General features: G+C 40.6%; 1 protein-coding gene across 1 annotated transcript in view; it reads left to right on the forward strand.

Moving 5' to 3' along the window:
• The window catches only part of MAGI2 (membrane associated guanylate kinase, WW and PDZ domain containing 2), a 1,103,226-nt gene that overhangs the window by 863,424 nt on the left and 214,254 nt on the right, over positions 1-25,548 (forward strand). Inside the window, exon 7 of the mRNA XM_029910860.1 lies at positions 23,605-23,662. Within this exon, the coding sequence (XP_029766720.1) occupies positions 23,605-23,662 (58 nt within the window). The remainder of the gene's footprint in view (positions 1-23,604; positions 23,663-25,548) is intronic.

Here is a 25,548-nt window from a genome sequence, read left to right on the forward strand (position 1 = left end):
CCTGCAATTCTAGTAATGAAAATGGTGTCTTACCCCAGTAAAACACTCTGGAGTCCAAATAACTCAAAGGGCTTCATAAATGACCGATGAGATCACTAAGAGATGAAAGATCGTTGACTTCAAGACCAGAAGGGACTACCAGATCATCCAGTCTGACCTCATGCACATTGCAGGCCATCAGCAGCACCCAGCACCAGCACATTAAACCCAACAACAGAAATTAGACCAAAGTATTACAGACTCAGGACACTAGACTGTTATGTGCCACAGGCAGAGAACAGGAGGGACTGAGATGTACCAGTGCCCGAGGCCCCTGCAATGTCAGGAAAATAATTGTGAGACATAAACTGGAAGTGAGTCCCTGCACTGCTGAGCACAAGCAGCCCTGTTGTACAATTGCACTCATAAATGTCTAGCTCCCTCTTAAAAATAATTGTTTGCCCCAATACTCCTATTAGGATGTTGTTCCAGAACCTCATCCATCTGATAGAACCATGGCCAGGGGAGGGTCTCCACCCACTAAGTCTGGTAGAGGGATGAGAAGGAGTCAAGTAGAGTGCACCTGAAACCTAAGCACTGTTCCTCCAAACAGGTGCCTAAGTTGGCTCCAGTGTGGCAAGGAGCACCATCAAGCCCACCATCAAGTCAACTTCTTCAGCACTGTCAACTTCTTCGGCACTGCAACAAGGGACCGACTCAGTGCCTACTACCCCAGAGGTGTTTGTGGCAGCAAGAAATCTGCTCTGCCTTTCTATGCGGGTGTCTCCTTCCTTACAAGAATCCAATCCCTTGGCAACGCTGCCCCATCTGATAGTGATTTAACCTCCAGTACCACAGTTCCCTGCTTCCCAGGCAGGTGGTCCCTTGATACTATGCAAGGGGAAGCCTGCAATGATGATGTCACTCCGCCTATTGCCCGGCTTTCAGCACGAGTCCCTGGCACTAAATGGATCAGCGCCATCATGGTCAGAGGAAAAGGAATCTTCTTCATCGGACTCAGAGGTGACATCTTATACCTCACAACCCCAAAGCAGGACCTGTTGGTCTCCTCAAAGATCCTCTCTTCACTCCTACCACCATGACCATTCAATGGAACTGTGGGAATTCATGGGATTGTGGCTGAGACCAGTGGCAATTTTGGAACCCTGTGGTTTCCCTCCAGCTTCCAGATCTTCCCCACACCATGTGTACTCAGTGCCTTTGTCTAAAAGGGCAGAATCTGTGCACCGAGTGGCTCTGTCCCCAGAGTCCAGTATTGGGCCTGGTACCAAGCATCAAGAAAAGGTTCCAGAACCAGAGCAACAGCCAATAGAAAAGATTCTACCCCTTCCAGTCTTGGCTTCCTGTTCATCCTCTCCAGACGAAGCCGTTTAATCCAGGACAACTTCACCTCCTCCTGATGATTTTAGAGTTTGTCAGGAGCTGTTAAAGAGAGCAGCTGCAGACTTCAGTGTACAAGTTGAGGAGATTAGGGAGTCCTTACATCACCTGGTGGACATTTTATCCAGTGTGGGTCCTGTGACACCCTCACACCCTCTTATTCACCCCTGTCATATAATTAGGATATGTTTTGTACAAAGTATGCCTTGTGAGGTATCATTCTAAAAATCTTGATCTGCTAGCTATTAATATCTCATTGGATTGTATGTGCTATCATCATATGTGAAGTTATGAAGTTTGGCTATGTATGGGTTACTGAAACATGTTGTTAGGTTGAAAACACCCACAAGCAGCCTTTCAGGTACAACAGTAAAAAGGCCAAACAATGTTGATGGCTTATTGAGGACATACAAGCACAGGATTGCCCCAGGAACTGTGTACAATAGAAACCTCTCAGAAATAGGACTACACAATGGGAACTGTTTGACCCAGGTCACAGTAAGCATTCAAGCAAGTGGGAAGAAGATATACAAGGGGGAAATGAGGGTACCTCACTCTCCTTACAACAACACATCTGGAAACACCTGAGGAACAAAGACTGAACTGAACAAAGACTTGATCCCAGGCTGAAGGGATTTCTAGCATGTGTATGAAAACCTGGGAAACCCAAGCTGCAAAGCAGAGGCAGCTTGTGCCTTGATGCTGCCAGCCCGTTTATCACTCAGGGTGAGAATTTGATAATTTATATACTACCTATCTAGTATGGTCAGCTCAGTTTGTGGTTTTGTTATTTACTCTGTAATCTGCTTTGGTCTGTTTGCTATCACTTATAATCACTTATAATCTATCCTTTTGTAGTTAATAAATTTATTTTATGTTTTAATACAAATCAGTGTGCATTTGACTAAGGTGCCTGGGGAAAAATCTAAACTTGGTTACTACAAGTGTGCATGGACCTCTTCACATTGAGGGAGAGGTGGACTGGGTATTAAACTCATATACTGGGCAGATTTGACCAGGGCAGGACGGTACTGATCTGGGGTCCTAGACTGGGAGGCTGGTGGTTAGAGAGCCTGCATGTTACTGCAGCTGGGTGTATCCCTACCTGTGTGGATGGTGGTGAAAGTGCAAACTTGGAAGGCTTTGCAGCTTGTCACAGCAGCACAGTGTGAGAGGGAGCCCAGGCTGGTGGGTCAGAGGGCTCAGTGGTACCCCAGTTCCAGGTGACACACTGAGGGGGAACCCATCACAGGTCCCTCCAGGGTAGCTCTGCCAATTAACGAGGCAATATTAGAGCCTATGAAGGCTTTATGGTAGACTTCATCTTCTTTGCCTCCCACCTCTAAGAGAGCGGAAAGAAAGTACTCTGTACCCTCCCAGGGTTTTAAGAACTTTTATATTCGCCTACCTCTGGGCTCATTAGTCATCACAGTGGCTAATGAGAGAGAGCAACAGAGGCACCAGGCTACCACCCCCAATCAGAGCGCTGCTCCCAGAGAACACTAGGCAGGAGTTCTCCTCTCTAGTCAATGAGGATAGACTAGTTGCAGGAACTTCACTGAAGCCAGGGCTGGATGCAGCTGAGTTGGCAGCCAGAACCATGGCTTCCACAGTTGCCATGCATAGCTCACATCCCTATGAAGTCAAGAATACTCTCCAGACCCGCCATTTGAGAGTCCTTCTCTATTCTCGGACCAGACAGACAGCAAGCTCCATGGACTCAAGGACTCTAGAGACACCTTGAAGTCCTTAGGTCTGTACACACCTGCCCTGGTCAGGAAGCACTATTGGCCCCAGCAGATGCACCGATATTTTACTCATCCTTGACATGATCTGTCAAAAAGAGGCCCTAGGGTTATAGGTGTCAGCTTCCCTCTCCTGCTGCTTTGACTCCAGCTCTGGTCCCTTCCAGACACCCTGGAAATCCAAAGCAGTTGTTTTGATGGGCCAGTCAGGTCAAAGCACCATCTCCCCAAACCCAAACTCCCTCATCTCAAACTGTCTGTCCTACTTCCACAGTGCTTGGCCCTGAGTTACTTAGGACCAGTGGCTCTTGAGCACTGTGGAAGTGTGAGTGTCACATTCTGAGGTGCGGTGCAGTCCAGACCAGTGAGGGGTTGTCACCACTTGCCCCACAAACATGGTGCCTCACAATGCTTTGCTGTTGTAGCTCCCAACCTGAGCCTCTCATAAACAGCCTCGCAGCATGTGAGGAACCAACGGGAATGGCAAACTTTACCTAGAGTAAGGTCAGCACCAGTATAGCCAGGCCAGAACTTCCACGCTTGTGAGAAAACACTTTTTATAAAATAAAAAGTAATAAATTCTCCCAGTTTTGGTGGTGATAAAGATGAGATCCTAAAAGAAGATGACATCGGATCCCTCCTAATATCTTCGAAGGCATATTGCACAGAAAGTCAAACACTCTTCTCATTGTTCATCTATCTGCCTATATCAGGGATCAGCAACTTTTGTCATGCAGACCACCAGGGTAAGCACCCTGGCTGGCCGGGCAGGTTTGTTTACCTGCCGCGTCCACAGGTTCAGTCTGCCTGCTGGAGTCAGATGTGGTTGTCTGAACAAACAGGATTTAGAATCAGTAAAAGAGCTCTCATGACTAGATATGGACCACAAGGATTTTGATAGTTACACAGTACCTTAATCAGGTATTCTACATGAACTTCATTGTCTACTTCAGTGTCTCATTTAGTTTGCTGCCCTAACATATGGGGATGAGGATGTTGGGGATTAATAAATGCAGTAGCTATCTCAGTTCACTTTACTGAATCATTTCAGAACTCTGATAACAACTGAAAGTCAGAAGTCAGAACTTCAAATGAAACAGCAGATGAAGTTTAGATCAGAAATATTGTCTGATAAAATTGCATTCTCCCACCATTTTTTTTTATATCTGTACTCTGAGGGGAAGTGAAAATAGCCTTGATGGATCTGAGAATGGAGTTGAGTACAAGGTTCCCAGTTGTCTGAGGTAAGCAGGAAATGTAGTATTTATCAGTCAGAGGCCTGGCCTCTAGAAATGTGTGCAAAGAATAATTAGTCATTACACTTCAGCCTCTGAGTATTTAAAGTACAATGGTCATGAATATAGGAAAAATAATGCCATCTTTGTAATGTTTGAGATCATGGCCCTGAAATAGGTAAATGGTTTTAATTATTCTTGGTAAAAGAAGACATGGAACTTCAAGAATTCTCTGGAGAGCCTTAGATGGACACAGATAAATCAAATGGAATTTTGCTTTTATATAATCCCTGTCACACTCAAGATATTTCAAAGCACTTTATCCCATGTGAGTTACAGACTTTTGTATCACATTGTTCTTATAGCTGAATGGAGCAGCCAGTATGCACCTGGCAATAGTTCCTACTCATTGGATTGTGTTTTGATTGAAATACAATGTTGGTCGTTACTCTAGGGTTTTCCCCTATTCTTACTGAGAAGGGCCATGGGGTCTTCCATTTTCATCTGGACAGCAAACATAGCAAGGCAGAAAGGACCTTAATTTTGCATCTCATCCAAAGGCTGACACCTCTCATGATTTAGTGCTGTATTGCATTGTCTATGCTTCTGTAAAACCCAGTCCTAGTGTAGGATTATAACTCATGACCTTCAGCCCAAAAGTAGCAACATAACTAGTTTATTCCTATGCCTTAGGAAAGTTATTTCCCTTGGTATTTCAGTTAGTGTGTAACTCTCCCTGTGTTCGTTCTTTATTTGTCTGATCAATAATTAGGTATGTTTTTGCCTGCAGAACTTAATTTCTTTGAAGAAAATTCTGTATGCTTACAGAATATATATATGATCAATTCCTAGACCTGCCTTTTGTACTGAATTACAGACAGGATTTGTGGATATAGTCTGGTCCCTGTTTTCTTCTTTGATATGTAATTAGGTCCTTGCATTTCGCAGACTAGCTTCACATCTGGTTCACTGGTCTATTTTCCCACAGAAAGATTATAATCGTACAATGAGAACAAAATAAGCCCCCAATCTTCCATAAAAACCCTTATAAATGTGGAGAACTGTACGCTACATGCATTTTAGGGGCTTATTTTTTCTCCCTTCCACTGATATTAGTGAAAGTCAGCCCTCCCTGGCTTGTGAAGATGCGATATTTATAAAACAAAGTTGGCACTGTGCACCTGCAGCACCTTTGGCAGAGGCAGTCACTTGCCGGTCTGTTAACAAACTATAAACTTATAAAAATATATTTGTTTTTCTCTTTGTAGTTACAGTCTGAATTAATTTCATGCAGCTGCTTCTGCAGGATAAACTCTGCTGTTTAGCAATAAAGGAACATAAGTGGAGAGAGTAATTTTTTTTCCCATACTGCTACTCTCTTTTTCTCTTTAGTTAGAGATGACTGGGCCATTTTCAAAAGGGATGCTGAAGAGAGGAAATTTGAGAACAGAGGAGGTGAGGGAAGAGAGAACCTCATTCTAATTTATGGGGGGGGACTGTCAAACAACAACTGGGGCTGGATCCAACTGAGGTTGGATGTCTTCCTGAAGAAGTCCCTGCTTCAACATGGCTGTGAGTTGTCCAGATCCCTTGCTCAGTTGACAGATGTGTGAGTCTCCCATCTTTCGTTGTCACTCTCCTGTCAGTTCTTTCCCATGCTCTACTCCATTTTTCCTTCTTTATTTTTCTCTCCCTTTCCCCTACCCTTTGAATTTGACTGAGCTAATGACAACAAGAGCTCCTTTGTTTCACATGTGTCATGGAGGCTGTAGCACTGGTGGTTTTCTGAAAGTTATAATAGGAATAATAATACTTACAACCAATGCACTAAGTTCATGTAAGTTGCATTACATGGCTTCACCCTAGGAAGTGTGTCTTTGTATCTCTAAGTCTGGAGACCTTCACCTAGCCCACAAGGGAACTGGAAAACTAAAAAATGGTCATGAGTTTTGCCTGGTTTCTGCCATAAATGACAGTCTGATACACACACACACCATGCCCCACAAACAAGTCCTCCTTGCCTTCCAACATGGCTGTGCTCCCCTCTTCCTTTGTGTGTCTTTGGGTGGGAGAGAGCAGTGGTTTACCAAACTGCCTGCACCTCAGTGTCTTCTGAGAGTAGCTTTAGTTTTCAGGAGACTGGAAAAGTGAATCTCAAACATTTCTTCCAAATATTCAAGAGGCCTCTTCTGTGGGGCAGGTGGCCTGAGTTAGTGCATTAAGTTTATAAAATGGGGGAATGGGGAGGAAAGGTTCCCATGAACTACAGCTGAGCTTTGTGTGGTTTAGGTCTCACTAAGAAAAGGTTTACACAACTTTAGCCTCCTGCAGTTTTCTACATTGGAGGGGAAGGGAATGTATGTGATGCAAATTGCTGCCAATCAGGGCCGGCTCCAGGCACCAGCGCAGCAAGCAGGTGCTCGAGGCGGCCAATGGAAAGGGGCGGCACGTATAGCTCTTGGGCGGCAATTCAGCGGCGTGTCCCTCAGTCCCTCTCGGAGGGAAGGACCTGCCGCCAAATTGCTGCCGAAGAATGAAGCGGCGGTGGTAGAGCTGCCGCTGATCGTTTTTTTTTTGTTTGTTTTTTCCCGCTTGGGGCGGCAAAAACGCTGGAGCCGGTCCTGCTGCCAATTTTCAGTTTCATGACATCTCACAAAACAAAACAAAAAAAAGGAATTGATGCAAACCATTAGAATGTTAATGTGCAAATATTATTTTGCCTTCCCATATGTAATATAAGTGCTGGTATGTTCGAACATTATAACAGGTAGAGAATATTAATAAATGAATACTCAAAATGTGATTAGACCTTTTTACTACAGTCTATTTTTATTCCATAGAGTTAAAACTGTTGAAGGAAATGTGACTTAGTTAAGAATCTGATTTTGTCAGTGTCACCAATTGGCATATTAATTGACACTAAATTTGCAAAATGCCCTTGTGAATGCAAACAAAATGTGTCATTTGTAGATTAAGTAAAGAACAGATTCCTGTTTCTCATGCAAAGTTCCTTTCTGAAGCTGTCAGAAAAGAAACATTTTGAGACTCAGTGAGTTTTGGCAGATGGTATTATAATTGAAATAAAAGGAAAATAATCTTCCAGATTCATACATATTTCCTTGTCATTAGAATGCCAAGGGATTTCTAACGTAATATTTAAAGTTTGGAATGACTCAATTTGAGTGTCCCCATAAATATAACTAATGCTATTGTATAATGATGAGTAAGCTATTACTATAAGTTTCAGAAGGTGGTTATACGTAACTAAAACAGAGTATTATCTATTGTGCAACAAACCAAAACAAATACAAAGTGATTTTTACATCTTCTGTTTAGACTTCTACAGAAAAACAATGAAGCCACTGAGGAATTACATGCAGATTCTAATCTCTAATCCAGTAGTGTAAATCCAGTTTATTTAATATCTTAATCACTGTCAAATCTGTTTTATTTGTCATAGCTATCTAATATTCTTATACCATACCCTTCATCATAGTATCTTAACACATAATCCATAAATATGGCTACTGTCTAGAACTGTTGAACATGTTACTAAAAACTATAACACTCCAGGGATGGTAGTAAATAATTTGTGAGGTGCCTAGTGCAAGGTACTGCAGTGTGGTTGCATACCACTGCAGTGGTCACAAGGTACAGAAAAGAAAAGAAATGTACAATTTGCCATATTGGATCCGACTATTGATCCATTTCCTCTTAGGTCCTGTCTCCAATAGTAGCCAATACCTGATGCTTCTGAGGAATTTAATACCCCCCGCCCCATCCCTGATGAATGCATCTATCCAATTTTACACAGATGGATATGGGAGACGAAGAAGGAATTCTTTCCTGACCACTTGCAGACACTCAGTTTATCCCTCAAAGCATGAGATTTGATTAGTCTTAGCCTTATCTGGATGGTACTAATGGTTATACATTTCTCTATCCCTTTTTAATAATAAGGCTCTAGTATTTGATTCACTGACTTGAAATATAGAATAGCCACTTTTTCTGAAGAATTCCCCAGGAAAGAAAACAAAGGGGAAATGTATTGTGCTAAATGACATTTTGAAAAGTTGTCTGCGGACTTTGGAGATATGATGGAGCAGGTGTAGTAATGTAAAGAGGGTTTTCTGAGTTTGATAGAAAAGTAAGTCGGTTATTTGCAAGGCTACATTAATTAAAGCTTATTAATTTGAATATATAACAGTAGAGCCCTGTATGGATACAAAATTTGTATCCGCATCCGATCCATGATCCGCAAATATGGTCCATGGATATCCGCAGATCTGCAGGACTCTATATATCAGCAGGCCCCAGAAAATCATGTGGCCCTAGTTTTAGCTAATATATATCAAGGGGCACTATAATATGAAGGACTTTCTCCTTCCTTTGATGGAGGTTGTAATAATTTATTACCAAAGAGGAGAAAATCTGAATCTTAAATGATCTTAAGCTTTAATCCAATATTTCTTGTTATCTACTGTATGAAAATACCATTGAAATTTTCTGCCTCTGAGTAGAACAAATGATAACTTCAGCTGTGCACAAAATAAGATTTATTGGGGGGAAGCAAGCTGCTAGCAAACTGAGAATGCTCATTAATGTTCTCCCTTTATACATTTCAGAGGAAACATATCTTCAGATCTTGAAAAGGTGTTTGGGGTAAGCAACAGGTGGTGCAATAATATAGGCTCCTAAGTCACTTAAGCCTAAATTTTCAAAAGTGTCCAGTGATTTTGGATGCCTCATTTATTGTAGCCCAAGTTGAAACACATTAAGAAGGCCTGATTTCCAGAAAGTGTGAGCACCTGTCCTCTGAAAATTAGGATCGTTTAACATGTCTTAAATTGGGCATACAAAATTGACACACACAAATCACTAGCCCCTTTTGAAATTTTAGGTCTTAAACCAGGGATCGGCAGCCTTTGGCACACAGCCCGCCAGGGTAAGCACCCTGGCGGGCCGGGCCGGTTTGTTTACCTGCCGTGTCCATAGGTTCAGCTGATCGCGGCTCCCACTGGCCGATGGGGGCTGCGGGAAGCAGCGCGGGCTGAGGGATGTGCTGGCTGCCGCTTCCCACGCCCCCATTGGCCTGGAGCCGCGAACCGGACGCAGCAGGTACAAAAACCGACTTACCCTGGCGGGCCATGTCCCACTGGTTGCCAATCCCTGGGTTAAGCACTTTTGAACACTTTGCCCAAGGACTTTGGTTGTTTCTACAGTGCCTATCTCTTTGTGGATGTTACTTTGGGGGGGAAGTAATAATCTCTGTAAGGCTTTAATATATTTTGTGGTTTGATAAAATTTAAATAAGTGCATAACTTTGCTTGTGAAAGACAATAAGTGCAACTGGAATTACCAGTTTAGCGGTCTCTTAACAGTTTCTCACTGTTATAGGTTTCTTTGTTGCAATGGAAAAGTTGTAGTAGGCTTGTTGACAAATCTTGCAATTAAAAAAAATCAACAACAACAAAACAAAATAAAACAAAACATGAGTTTCATGATGTTTGGTGTTTCGGTTAAAGCCCCAACTCCTACAGTCAGAAAACAACATCAGAATCTTAGCTTTCAAGTTTTAAAATATAAGCTTTTAGCTCTCATGGTTGTAGAGAAAAGTTTGAAAATATAGACACCAAAGGCTCAGTCAAACAGAAGGCAAATAAAAGAGCCAAGAATTATTTTAAAAATCTCATGATTTTTAAACTAATCTCATGGTATTTGGGGGTCTGACTCATGATTATGTAATGCTTGGCATTACCTTGGCAATACTGGATTATTTACCTAATTATATTTGCATAGCATTGATGAGTTGAACAGATTATGTTGAAAGGGTCTACACTAGAAGAATGGTGGGGCAGCGGTAGCACACTATTTATCCAGGGATTACTGCCTGTTAGTTTGATTAGTGTTGTTGAGAACAGGGGGTACATTTAGAAAGACTGATTATATATATATAAATAGTTATAGTTATAGTTATTTGTAGGGCTGTCAATTAATTGCAGTTAACTCACACAATTAACTCCAAAAAATTAATTGCAATTTTAAAAATTAATCGTGATTAATTGCACTGTTAAACAATAGAATATCAATTGAAATGTATTAAATATTTTGGATGTTTTTCTACATTTTCAAATATATTCATTTCTGTTACAACACAGAATACAAAGTGTACAGTGCTCATTTTGAATTATTATTTTTGATTACAAATATTTGCACTATAAAAATGATAAACAAAAGAAATATATTTTTAATTCACCTCATACAAGTACTGTAGTGCAATCTCTTTATTGTTAAAGTGTAACTTACAAATGTAGATTTTCTTGTTACATAACTGCACTGAAAAACAAAACAATGTGAAACTTTAGAGCCTACAAGTCCACTCAGTCCTACTTCTTGTTCAGCCAATCGCTAAGGCAAACAAGTTTGTTTACATTGACGGGAGATACTGTTGCCTGCTTCTTATTTACAGTGTCACCTGAAAGTGAGAACACGTATTTGCATGGCACTTTTGTAGCCAGTGTTACATGGTATTTACATGCCAGATATGCTAAACATTCATATGCCCCTTCATGCTTCGGCCACCATTCCAGAGGACATGCTTCCATGCTGATGATGCTCATTAAAAAAAAATAATGTGTTAGTTAAATTTGTGACTGAATTCCTTGAGGGAGAATTGTATGTCTCCTGTTCCGTTTTACCGGCATTCTGCCATATATTTCATGTTATAGCAGTCTCGGATGATGACCCAGCACATGTTTGTTTTAAGAACATTTTCTCACAGCAGATTTGATAAAAAGCAAAGAAGGTACCAATGTGAGATTTCTAAAAATAGCTACAGCACTTGACCCAAGGTTTAAGAATTTGAAGTGCCGTCCAAAATCTGAGAGGGACAAGGTGTGGAGCGTGCTTTCAGAAGTCTTCAAAGAGCAACACTCAGATGCAGAAACTCCAGAACCCAAACTACCAAAAAAGAAATCAACCTTCTGCTGGCGGCATCTGACTCAGATGATGAAAATGAACATGTGTCGGTCCGCTCTGCTTTGGATTGTTATCGAGCAGAACCTGTCATCAGTACAGACACATGTTCTCCAGAATGGTGATTGAAGCATGAAGGGACATATGAATCTTTAGCGCATCTGGTACGTAAATATCTTGCAACACCAGCTACAACAGTGGCATGCAAATGCCTGTTCTCACTTTCAGGTGACATTGTAAACAAGAAGCGGGCAGCATTATCTCCTGCAAATTGTAACCAAACTTGTTTGTCTGAGCAATTGGCTGAAGTAGGACTGAGTGCTCCTCACTGTTGAAAATTCCACCCCATGTGTACATTCTGTTCTTAGCTCCCATTAATAGATTCCAAAATGGTGTTACTTGTCTCAACTAAACTGGAGATTAGCGTGATTACAGCAAGGATTTGCCCTGGCACCTGTTACTGTCTGTGCGGAGAGTCCTTGGCTGGGCAGATTTAGGGTGTTGGAATACCTTGTGAACGCGTCAGACCTTTTTAGCCTTAAAATATTTGCTTTTTTTGCAACCTCCATGACAGCCTCCATTGCACCTTTCACATACGCTGAATGTATCAGAGTGCGGGCAGGTCAAGTTCCCTTATTTCCTTATATCTTGAACTGACTGGTGTATTTGGGGTAAATATCAGCAGTGAAAATGAAAGATAAAAATATTCTGTTTTTTCTTTTTACCTGAGTGATCATCTTTTTTCCTCACTTGTACCAAGAGCAAGAATGTGGGCAGCCAATTATTTTTATATTAAAGATGGGCATTAGCCTTTGGCTACAGACGTGAGATGCTTGTATGTAGAACAGCAGATTGTTGTGTCCCAAAGGGGTCTAGAAACTAATTTTTCATGTGGCTTGCTGGGTCAGTAACCAAATTTAAAGTTTCTAGGTTATAATAATAGTTCAGAGTGGTCAGAAACTCCATACGCTCTTGATGTAGATTATTAAATATTAAAGGACATAGAGAAATAAAAAAGAGGTTGAAAAGCAAATGTAATAAGATCAGTCACCTATTAGGCAGCAAACGTCAGGGTGTAAAAAAAGTTGAATTTATAAAGTCAATAATCAGGTATCAAAGGTTGAAAAACCTCAAACACTCAAAAGATCAAAAGAATATCATTTTCCAATATGTTGCCTTCAAAGTCCAAAAAAATTTACCATTGTAAAGCTGTTTTAATAAAATCACTTTCAAAGGGATGGTGTTCCAGGTCAGAACTTCAAGTGGAGTACAGCAATCCTACTGAACTGAGTAATACAAATTGATGACATTGAATAGAGTTTATGTACTGTAGTCTCCTTTTCCAGGGGCAAAATGAGTTAGTTACATGGAGAGTGCAATACCATATGACTTAATGTCATAACCACAGTATCAACAAAATACAGTACTCCTGAACTATCCTTGGGAACTATGTATTGTGACAAAGTTCCTCCTCTACCTTGATGGGTCCTGCGCTTATTGGTGGATTTTCTCGCCTCACAGATTCACCATGTGGGTCGGGAAACAGCCCAGAGACCTTCCCCTCTGGTAGAAGCCACAGTCCAGCTCAATTCCTCCTGTGTCTGATCAGGAGTTGGGAGGTTTGGGGGGAACCCAGGCCCGCCCTCTACTCCGGGTTCCAGCCCAGGGCCCTGTGGACTGCAGCTGTCTAGAGTGCCTCCTGGTACAGCTGTGCGACAGCTACAACTCCCTGGGCTACTTCATGCCTCCTCCCAACACCTTCTTTATCCTCACCACAGGACCTTTCTCCTGGTGTTTGATAATGCTTGTATTCCTCAGTCTTCCAGCAATATGTCTTCTCACTCTCAGTTCCTCATGCCTCTTGCTTCCAGCTCCTCACATGCACACCACAAACTGAAGTGAGGTCCTTTTTAAACGCAGGTGCCCTGATTAGCTAGCCTGTCCTAATTGATTCTAGCAGTTTCTTAATTGGCTCCAAGTGTCTTAATTTATCCTGCCTGTCTTAATTGGTTCTAGCTGGTTCCTGATTACTGTAGTGCAGCCCCTGCTCTGGTCATTCAGGGAACAGAAAACTACTCATCCAGTGACCAGTATATTTGCCCTCTACCAGACTCCTGTACCCCACTGGTCTGGGTCTGTCACAGTATGTAAAATGTAACTATTATAATGATCACACTGGATGCTGTAGATACATATCAAAACAGCCCCAGAGGGCTTGCAATTTAAGGGTGGGATTTTCAAAGTGTTCAGCATTGGCCAAACCCTTCCTATTGACAATCATTGGTAAAATGCAATCTGACTTCAATGGGAACTGATTTAGGCCAATACTGAATCATTTTGAAAACACCACCTAAAACATTAGATACCATGCAACAAGTGTGGGTGAGAAATACTGTAGTAGTAAAGATGAAGGACTAGGAAATACAAAAGCAAAATATTTTTTTCAATGGAAAATTGGGTTTTTGACTAAAACTTTTTCTCAGTGTCTGCTTTCTTCCAAAATGTTCAGGTTTTGCCAGAAAGTTTTTGCATATTGATGTTTTTTGAGCTCTGGGGAAGGGCACATTAAAGATAAGTCCTCTATCTGCAAGTCATTCCAGAAGAGAACACAGGTGGGCAGAGACTTGCTCTTGAATCAGCAACTTCTGGAGCAGGTCATGAGGCCTGTTTCAGCACCAGGAACCTCCACAGATCATCAGGCTGCCAGAGGGCATCTAAGCCAGCAAGGCTGTTGTTCAGACAGGTTCAGATTCCTTTCCCAGGAAGAAGAGAGACAGTTCTAGGAAAAAGATCTCATAAAACTGATGGAGACCGTTCCAGAGCTAGGAGAGATTCTTCCTCCCTTTCTAAGAGGAGTGCAGACCAGCATTGTGATTTCACTCAGTATGTGAGATAGAGCAGGACTGTCTATGCATTCCTTGGTACCATGACAAGAGCAAATGGACTCCAAACCATTGACTCCAGTACAGTCTGCAGGGCATCTGTTGAGTTCAGTACTGACGATGGTGTCAGCACTGACTGTTTCCACACCAGTGGCGGATCAGGCAGTATCAGAATTGCTTTGTTTGTCTGTTCCTGGCTCTCCATTAATTCAGGAACGTTCCACTGTAGCGACTACTTTGGCATCCTCAGCACCATCTGGAGATGTTGCAGACCTGCCGTTATTGTTGGCACTGTTTTCGGCACCTCTTCCAATTCAAGGTGCGGAGTTGAGATCACCCACCTTTTTGGAACCGAGGGACAGGTATTATCTTCGGTGACAATGACTAGTCTATGCACACTGCATCTATGGGACCGGTGCTGGCTCCAGCTTACTATAAATGTCAGCTCTGGTACTGAGCATGAATGCAAGGCTCCTGTAAGTACTTAATGCACCTCTTTTCCTCTTTACCACCAAATGACTCTGCAATGCCAGATTCTTCCTTCCTTGTACCTGAGGAATTTAAAACATATTGGACCTCCTGAGGTATGTGGCTTCAGCTTTGGGTATTCAGACTGAGTTTGTTCAGGATACCCTCCATAAGGGAAGAGTGTCTTTCCCCATAAGTGAATGATCTTGGATCTGCAAAGACTCTAGGGAACACCCCAGCATCCTTTCACCTATAGTGACGCGTACTGATAAGAGATACTATGTGCCTCTTTCTGGTTTTCAGTGCTTCTACACACATCTGCTGTCTAACTCTCATTTGTTGTAATGGCAGCTAATGAGAGGTTAAGACAGGGGAGATATAAGTCAAAAGACAAGGACTCTAAAAGATTGATGAAGTAGAACAAATTTTCCTCCCACACCTTACAAATACATGTTTCCAATCAGCAAATATTTTTATCAAAGTACAACTTTATAAATTGGGAAGTTGTAGCAAAATTTACAGATAAGTTGCCAGAATCCTCCGGGTAAGAGTTTAAGGCTTTCATTGTGCAAGGGCATTGAGCAGCAATCTGTAAGTCACTACTGTCCGCTTTGGACATGGTGATTCCTTCTTCTAGAGTTATGCCTCTGCTGTAACTCTGAGAAGGGCTTCTTTGTTGCAGAATTCTGGTATGGCTCTGGAGGCCCAACAGACAATTGAGGACTTATCCTTTGACAGTCGATTTTTATTTTCAGAGAAAACTGACAAAATGTTACATTCCTTAAAGAATTCTCAAGTGACAGTCATTCATTCATTGGGGGGGAGGGGGAGGGTCACCTTAGTGGCAATCTTGGTGTTCCATCCTCTGATCCAAGGGAAGTCAATTTTTCTCAAACACCATGGTTCAGTGATTTCTAAGAGGAATCATTCATATTTTTTCCACTAGTAAAAGAAGCAGTTCCTTAATATTGTGATGGCTGCCCTTTTGGGTACTCTGTTTGAGCCCCTGGCAACTTGGCAAAACCCCCATATACCCAGTTTTCAAAAACAAAGTGTTCCTAAGACTGCATCCAAGACTTCTGTCTGAAGTAGTTTCACCTGAACCAGATAAAATACTTACCTATATTTTTTCCTAAGCCACACTCAAACACAGATGAACAGCTCCTTCATGCACTGGATGTGAGACTGTGTCATTTTATTTGGAGAGAACTAAACCATTTTGTTCATCGTGTCTTGTTTTTGTCTCTTATGCGGATCAGATGAAAGGTTGGGTGGTCTCCTCATGGACTATTTCCAGCTGGATAATTTCCTTTTTTTACAGTGGTAATTGGAGTAGCTCAGGCCATACCTCACAAAGGTTAGGGACTCATTCAACTGGGGCCCAAGTGATGTCAGTGGCATTTCTCACTATGTTTCAATATTTAACATTTGCAGGGCTGATACCTGGTCTTCCACACATACTTTTACCAAACACTATGCAATTATGGCTGCATCTAGATTGGATGCAAACTTTGGAAGGCAGTTCTGCAGTCATTCTTTAAGCAGAGTCCAAGCTCACTTGCTACAGCTTGTGAGTCACCTGAGTGGAATATACATCTGCAACCACTTATAGAAGAAAAGATAGTTACCTACCTATAGAGTAACTGTTGTTCTTTGAGCTGTAGGTGCAGACGTGTTGTCATAGGTTTCACCCCCACTCTGGACTTTAGAGTACAGATATGGGGACCTGCATGTGAACCCCTAAACTGAATTACCAGTTTAGATCTGGTTTTGCTGCCACCACTCCCAAGTTCTACCTCCTTTCCCTGGGTAGCCTTGAGAGACTTCTTCACCAATTTCCTGGTGAACACCGATCCAAACCCTTGGATCTTAACACAAGGAGAATTTAACCATCCCCCCTCCTTTCCCCCACCAATTCCTGGTGAGTCCAGATCCAATCTCCTTGGATCTTAACACAAGGAAAAATTAATTAGGTTCTTAAAAATAAGACTTTTAATTAAAGAAAAGAAAGGTAAAAGAAAATCCTCTGGGAGATAGCATACCAGCTGATCTCACAGACAGATTCAAAACACAGAGGATGTTCCCCTGGCAAAAACTTAGTTACACAAAATTTACCCAATTTGATTATTCCCTAATGCCCAAGACAAGTTACAAAGAAAATAAACATAAACCTATTTATTCCCTTCACTAATACTCACTACTTGATAAGAGGCTGATTTCTGGGGCTTTCCCACTCCGGTCAAAACTGAAACTAAACTCTAAACAAAGGAAACTTCCCTCCTTCCTTTTGAACCATCTTATCCCCCCATTGGTTCCTTTGGTCAGGTGTCAGCTAGGCTAGGTGAACTTCTTAACCCTTTACAGGTAAAAGAAGCATTAATCCTTAACTATCTGTTTATGACACGTGTATTCCACAATCCATCCTCCACCCCTCTCCATTGGATCTCAACTATTGGCATTCGATGTGAAGGAACTGAGAGGGTCAGGATGGTACTGCCCTTAAATAATGAAGGGATGGCCTAAGGAGCCAGAAGGTTGCAAGCACCTCCCCTACAGGTACTGCTAGGTAAAGTTCGCTGGCTTTGGTGCACTAGGCACACACACACCTGAGTGGAATACACGTCTGCACCCATATCTCAAAGAACAACAGTCATCATACACGTAAATAACTGTCTTATTTTAGCAACTCTGGGAGAAAAGAAAAACAGATAGACTAGACTAAATATTACTAATCTCTGAAACTGATTGACACAAGATGTGGATAATTAAAGACATTATGTATTGCAGTGAGTAGTATACAAGGAAATAAATGGTTGTCAAGTCAACACCCTACAGCCAATGTATTTAATAGATATGAAATATATTTATAATGCAAGTAGACTGCCTACTCAGGCACTCAGTGTTTCCATTGCACAGGGAAAAAATGATATGCAACCTCATATCCATGAGAATAAATAGTTAGTGAAATAGTTTGTAGTTACAGACAGGATGTGGAATGCAAGGACAATGTGTATGTGGGATTTGCTGACATGAGGATGGCAGTTGGAGAACAGAGTTATTTTGGTGTTTGGATTGAATTGGGTAAACATGGTTTTGACTGAGAGCTGGAGGGTTTTCTAAGTGAATGGTTTGTAAGAGTCTGTAAGAATTTGAAGAATGAAGCTACTTTCTTTGTGATTGCAGGGTTGTTTGTCCTAATATCTGTGTGATAAGAGTCATTAAGACAGTGAGAGATTTAGCCTTCAATTTTTGATCCAGTTCATTTTTTTTCATATCCTTTGTTTTGTAAGTTAATATAGTGTAGTTGGGATCAGTGATCTGCCTTTTCCAATTTTAAATACTGTCAGTGTTTGCAAACCTGGACAGGTTTCTCAAACTGTTAGTTTAGAGGGCTATAGCAGACTGAACATGGGTTTCAACATAAGGCTTTCAAAAGCTTCATGGATGGCTGCCCAATAAGGACTTCTCTCATTTGTGCTGAATAATTGTCTGAATGAATATACAGTATCTCATACATTTTTGCTGAGTTTTCTAAGGTGATCTGTAACCCTTTCCAAATGGCAACCACATAGCTATTGTACACCGCTACCTCGATATAATGCGACCTGATATAACACGAATTCGGATATACCGTGGTAAAGCAGGGCTCTGGGGGTGCGGGGCTGCACACTTCGGTGGATCAAAGCAAGTTCAATATAACGCGGTTTCACCTATAACACGGTAAGATTTTTTGGCTCCCGGGGACAGCGTTATATCGAGGTAGAGGTGTATTTGTTTCATATATCCTCTCATGTAGTCAATGAGAACATTCTCTTGGATGTTTGTAGTATCAATTGAGCACCTAAACTTTGATAATTAACTAGTATTCAGAAAGGACTTTTATAGAAACTTCAGCTGTGCATAATTCAAGTTGGACTACAGTACATGTTCCTTGTACTATTTTTTTAACACAACATGAATGAGACACTTGTCCAGGATGTAGTTAGATTATGAAGACACAGGCTGAATGGGGAAAGAGAAGAGAGGAGTCAAACCAACACAAAATGAGCCAAGAACGCAGATTGGTGAATGGAAAAACTCAATATTATCAGGAAGGTCTGTTGTATAGGTTACACAAGGAATCCGAATTTGTGTGACTGGCTTTTTCCATAGCAAGTGACCCAAGCTGACATTGACTTTGATAGCTTTATAGGGATAATATTTTTCACCAGAGTGAATTCTTCTTGAACAATTCCTTCCATGTATTAGACTCTAAAATCACTTTCAGTAGCAGCAGGCATATTTTTCTTTTTCAACCACTTTTTACTGAGACTGATGCAAGGAAAATCCCACTGTCCTTTTGTTTAGATGTTCTCTTATTAATCTCTTGACATATATATAATAGGGCAGTGATGCAATGCAGGCTGTTGTTCCAAAACCTTTGGAGCGCTTTTGTGTCTCTTCCCCAATGTGGCGTACAACAAGTACTACATGAACTACAACAATATGAGTCCTTCCTGTTGGTGATGTGGTAATGGATTTTCTTCATCTCAGTATATGAAGATCCATAACGCTTCCCTTCTTTCCATCCCCTGGGAACGTACAGTGAAACCATTAAGAATGGATGTGAAAAGCAGCACCTTTTCAGATAACAGACGTAGCATCTGGATTGTTACTATAAGCAGGCTGCAATGAGGTGGTACTGCCATCAATTATTAAAATGACCTGCTTGTATGCAAATTAAAGCTGTTTTATCTTTTTTTTTTTTTTTAAGCTTTTTTGTTGGATCTGGTGGAAAACCTAGGACTTTTTGTTAATACTTCAGCATTTAACTAACACATTTAAAAGAAGGTGACTCATTCTGTATTTAAAAACCTGGCTCATGTGCATCGTGAGCAAGGTACCTGAATGTTGCCATGTAGTTTGGATTTTTTTTTTTTTTTGTAACTGACAATGATCACTGTGCTGCTAACTGGATTCTACTTTTCTGGCAATGGATGAAATGTAAAATGTACAATTTACACTGTGCATATACTGTATACCCAGCACATATATGGTCACAAAAAGAGGAATTTCTATGTCCAAACTTGATATCTGTATTGTCAAAAGACTATTGTGGTTTTCACCTTTATGTTTTTTACACATTTTCTTGAACCAATCGCTCTGCTAGATCATATGAAGAAATCCCATCAGAATGCTGATCTAACCCTGAAGGTGAAATATTATATTGACTTAAAAAAGACCAAGTAAACAACATGGAACGAAATTTTCCCCTATGTTACCCAGGGTAACCCCACTGAAGTCAATGGTGTTTCAGAAGCATAAAAAAGAGTAGAGTTTGTCTCATTAATGCAAAGATCTTTGACACAATGTTGTTCTTTCTGTGATGCTGCTGGTTGCAGAAATTATGTAAAGTTTATAAAACTCCATATCCCATTGTCACAAAAGGAAAATTGGAAAGCACAATATAAGTTAGTCATCTTCCCAACTCAAATTACAGTTGTGAGAAGTAGCCTCTTTCATTTTGTGTTTATAATAATGTCCTTTTATAAATGTTTACTGCTTGCTTCTCATCCCTGACAATCAGCACCAGACACAGTGGACCAAATGATGAAGAATAACTGCAATGCACACATCCAACATTGTTCAAATGTCTAGCTTGCTATTTTATGAAACATGAAAGTATTGCCCTTGTGTAATCTTTCAGTTCCACAATGAAAACAGAATAGATGCCACTATTTAATGACAGGGAAAAAAATCACGAGGCTGCTTAAAGCAAATGTATCAGAAGATTCTTCTAACAACAGCTATGCACTAAACTATGCTCTGCTAACCTTATCTTGCAAACTTCAGCTAGCAGCGTTTGTGCTCTGGCAAATCCATTTGACTGGTCTGCGTAGAATTTTAATTAAACATAGCTCTCAGGCTGCATCTCAAATGGAAGAATGAAATTAGGGCATACCCTTATGTAGAGTTTATATCTATTGTTATGGTACACAAAGGTAATTTTTAAATTTCATTTTTTTCCGAATCAATGACTATGCTATGATGTTAGATAATTAGTGATTTAATCCATCCATTTCAAAAAATAAAACGGGTTCTCTATAATATGCCCAATTCATTAAATTTTTACAGATTTTTACACTAGAAAATGGGATTGTTCATCTGAAATATCAGTAGTTGGGCTAGTTCACAAATACTGTTATGCATCATTACATTAGAAAAACATGGACTGATAGGATAAATCATCACATTATTTTTGTATAGTCACAGAAAATACAACCACCGTATCTAAGTTCTTTAGGTATAATCTTAAGAGTGTATAACTCTAAAGAGAAACGGGATACTTCCAATTCCAGCAAAACGTACACTGCAATAAATTTTGAAAAGATTCCACAAATGGAAGAAACCTAATGACAGTTACAGAATTGCTTATTTTTATATATATACTTACACACTATATATATTTATATAAATATAAATATTTACTAGCTACCTGTTTAATTTCCTGGAGAGTATCTTTATTATCATTAAGTTAACACAATAAATTGGAATAGGAAAGCCTCACAGGATGCAGATAAAATAAAGTGTGTGTCTATGTTTGTAAGACAAATCCCTTGTATTGTTGTGTCCCAGGTGGGCAGGAGCTTTTTAAAGCAAAGCACTGAGCCTTCATAGCAAGACATAAATATGAGTTGTATTGATCATATATGCACTGAGGGTAAAATTCACCTCTGTACTGATGGTCAGCACAGGACCTATGCACTACTTGCCTCATGTGTGAATATTTAGGCTCCCTAAATCAAGTGTCAAGATGCACAGGGCTCTGTGAAACCAGTAAAGGATTTTCTAGCATCAGTCTCTTTTATTGTTTTAAAGTTCTGGCCAGGTATCTGGAGGGGACAACCCCAGGACCTTCCACTATTGATCACCTTATTATTTAAATAAATTGTTTTGCATTTGTGCATTTGCTATTGCAATTTTAAAATAACCTCAGAAAAGAGACACAAACTTTGTTCAAATTCAGATTGCCAAAAAAGGTTCTATTTACTTTAGAAAGACTTGATTATGGTCATAGTAGAAAAACTTAGACTAAAAAAATTAAGGTACAGGCTTTTGAGCTTTAAATTACTCATCTGTGGAGTTCCTCTTTGAATTAAATACCATCTGCCAGTCTTCACAGGAGGATTATTCATTCTTTATAGCTTCAGGGACAGTCAAAGCAGAAACTCCTGCACAGGACAGTGTGACAGGAAGACCTGCCCATGAAGTACTGCTGCCAGAAATTCTGCCTACCCATTAAGATGCCACAGCAGTCTAAACAGGTTCAGTCAGAGCAGAACCAATGTTTACTATTTCAGATGTGATTGTTTGAGAGGTATCCTGCAGAGAATATTTTTAAAAGCTGTTCTTATCTGCAGCTCTTTCAAGCTCACTCTTTGTCGTTTAAATCTTTCTTTTCTGTCAGCCTTTTATAGCACATCAAGGGGTGAATAGCCACAGTATAGCTGTGAAACAAAGGGCTAAGTTCAAGTCATGCAAGTGGACCTCCTGCTAGGCCAATGGTTTACATTGCATATGAACTATGATGATTCTATCTGACCTAGGTTTACAGACTTACTACATTCAAAATAACTATATTAAAAGTGTGATAAGGTTGCAAAGTCAAGCACTCCAAAGCTAAGAAATGTCAGACTTTAGGTTAAAACAACGAGGAGTCCTTGTGGCACCTTAGAGACTAACAAATTTATTTGAGCATAAGCTTTTGTGGGCTAGAACCCACTTCATCAGCTGCATGGAGTGGAAAATACAGTAGCAGGTATATATACATAGTACATGAAAAGATGGGAGTTGCCTTACCAACAGGGGGTCAGTCTAACGAGACAATTCAATTAACAGTAGAATACCAAGGGAGGAAAAATCACTTTTGAAGTAGTAATGAGGGTAGCCTATTTCAAACAGTTGGCAAGAAGGTGTGAGTAACAATAGGAGGAAATTAGTTTTTGTAATGACCCATCCACTCCCAGTCTTTATTCAGGCCTAATTTGATGGTGTCCAGTTTGCAAATTAATTCCAGTTCTGCAGTTTCATATTGGAGTCTGTTTTTGAAGTTGTTTTGTTGAAGAATTGCCATTTTAAAGTCAGTTATTGAGTGACCAGGGAGATTGGAGTGTTCTTCTACTGGATTTTGAATCTTATCATTCTTGACGTCTGATTTGTGTCCATTTATTCTTTTGCGTAGAGACTGTCCGGTTTGGCCAATGTACATGGCAGAGACTTTAGGTTGTCCATGCAACCTCATTCTTTAATTACATGACCATATACTCTTCCCTCATCTCCTCCCACTCCAAATAGGAATAGGTTAGGAATACCCCATTGTTTTGTGAGTCAAAGCCTCCATCAAATTTATCTTGCCTTGGCATTAATGATTATTCACTCCATGGGGTTGGTTTTTTTAGTTTGATTTTTTGCGCTCCCAACTACAGTTGTAATACTCTTTTAAGTCCTGGTTAGTAACATGGACAGTGTTGGGAGTTTTTTATATGATTTTTACCTTGACAGCTTCCCTTTAAATAAATACAACTGTATGCTATATGTACCTTTGGAAGAAGAATCCCAACATATCACTGGGCAATGAAATTATACATGATATGCTGCTATTGCTGGTTGGCATGGCTGTCTGCAGAATAAAGAAGTAGCTCAACTAAAATGTATTGTTCTAAAGAATGAGAATTCTGGGTTGGTATGCCAATTTTCAGGTCACTACTACTTGCTGCTGCCATGGCATGTGTCTAAAACTTGGCATTGGCTTTGAGCACTATATCCAACTTTGCTATCCAGTTGCTACAGTCAGCACCAATAAAACTCTACTCTTTCATTACTAGAAATCTTGGCATTCTGTGCTGTATTTACTGAGAGAGATAACTCTTTGTTTTTCAGAGCTTCCATATGGCTGGGAGAAAATTGATGATCCCATTTATGGCACTTATTATGTTGAGTAAGTTTCCAACTTCAATATTAATTTGCTGTTAATATTTCATAACCTGATATTAATATCCTGTGCAATGTTTGAATTGGAAAGGTGTGGGCATAATTATTTCTCCCTTTGACTTCAGATTATGCAGGAATTATCAGACTCCAATATAGTTGCAGTGACTGAACATTTTCAGTATCTTCCAAACTGGTTACTCTGTCACTTCTTTTTGAGCCCTGATCTCATCCTGTGTATTCCAGAAATATTTGGGGGGAAGCTGAGGGAAGCATTTAAATCAAATGTGTTTTATTTTCTGTTTAACAAGTTTTAGACATACATCAAACAAGGTGCAGATCCTTGCCAATCCAGGAACAGAATAAAACTTAATCATTTTTGCTTCATAAGGATACTTTTCTGAGTAGTCTTACTTTGCGGTAAGTCTGAGAGTCACATTATTTTATATGAGAGCAGGTTGTAGCTTATGTGAAATTTTTCTATGCTCACTCATGGCATTGTAATTTTGCACGTAAAGGCATAGCTAGAAAAGGAGAATGTAATTTTCTATTATTTTAATGGCACAGTCCCTGCCTGCATTTTTCCAGGAGAATGTGGTGTGTGTACAAAATAGAGAAGAGATCCTTTCTCCCTTCCATTTAGTATAGGTCTTTGTGCAGCCGGGTAAAGTAGATTACTACCCAAAAGAATAGGTGTAATTTAGTAGTCTACTTAACTTGAGCCTACATAAAATACCCAAGAATTGAGAGAGATGAAAACAGGGCTTGCTTCTTCTCTGCCTTTATCTTGTGTAGCCATTGACACTTGTGCAAAGTGAGTCTAAAGTGGTAATAAAATGATACCTAATCAAAATGATACCATTATACTCTCTCTGTCTGCACAGCTGTCATAGACCACCCAAGGTATAAGGCCGTGGAGAATCAATCCCAGAAACTAACAACTCACTTTCCCCTGGTCACAGCCCACAGATAGTGAATTGAGAGCTCATCCAATTGAGGGAAGGGGCAAACACACCAGACAAAAATCTATGAAACAAATAGCAGATCCATTTATTCTGGAGGGAAGATCTTACAGAAGACGGTTTTGAAAAGAAAAACCCAAACTCAGATCCTTACACTGAGAGCCTCACTTTGTTTCCAGAGTTACTCAGTACAAATTATAGTGTTTTACAGTTTGCTTATCACATAGTTCTCTGACACCCTGTTGTCTCTTGATTCCATACCAACACTACATTTATGCTGGCTCATTTTGGAGATATACCAGCTCTCATGCTTTCCTAGTTCCAAACTGCAGTGCAGAGCCTTGTTGCCATCAGTTTGGGCAGGAGGATGGCAGAGTGCCTCTGAGATCCCTGAGAACTTAGGAGCCAAGTTTTTAGGGCTTCCCTCCACAGCTGATAAAAGAGTCACAGCACCTGGGCCTCCTCTCCTGCTCCTCCATACCTCCCAAAACAAAAACAGAACTGTAATAGAGTCCTTGGTGGGTTGGGTTGGGTTGCCTAGTTGTTAGCACAGCTAGTGCTCCTCACACCCCAGTGGGCCGGTCCTGGTCCTGGTCCTCCTTTACTCAGAGGTGTGGTGAGGAGTACTGGTGGTTTGAGTCTCTCCTGTAATGAAGGCAGTGGTAGGGGAGCCCAGGCCCACCCACTCTACCAGGCTCCAACCCAGGGCCCTAAGAGGGTCAACAATAATGCCAAGAAATTACCCCTCTGTCCTTATGCTTGGGTTTTTATAATATTCCTGGGTAATAAATGATGGCGTTCACATATCTCTTTATAATAATCCTCTTCATATCTCCCAAATATATATTTATACAGCTGCTGGTAGTGACTAATGATCTTCTGCACAAGTGGCTATGTACTTTAAAGGCTAACAGGTGTTGTGCAATTCCTGTGC

Source organism: Terrapene carolina, unplaced genomic scaffold (genome assembly GCF_002925995.2).
Source record: "Terrapene carolina triunguis isolate 2854851 unplaced genomic scaffold, T_m_triunguis-2.0 Scaffold68, whole genome shotgun sequence".
Lineage (NCBI taxonomy): Eukaryota > Metazoa > Chordata > Testudines > Emydidae > Terrapene > Terrapene triunguis.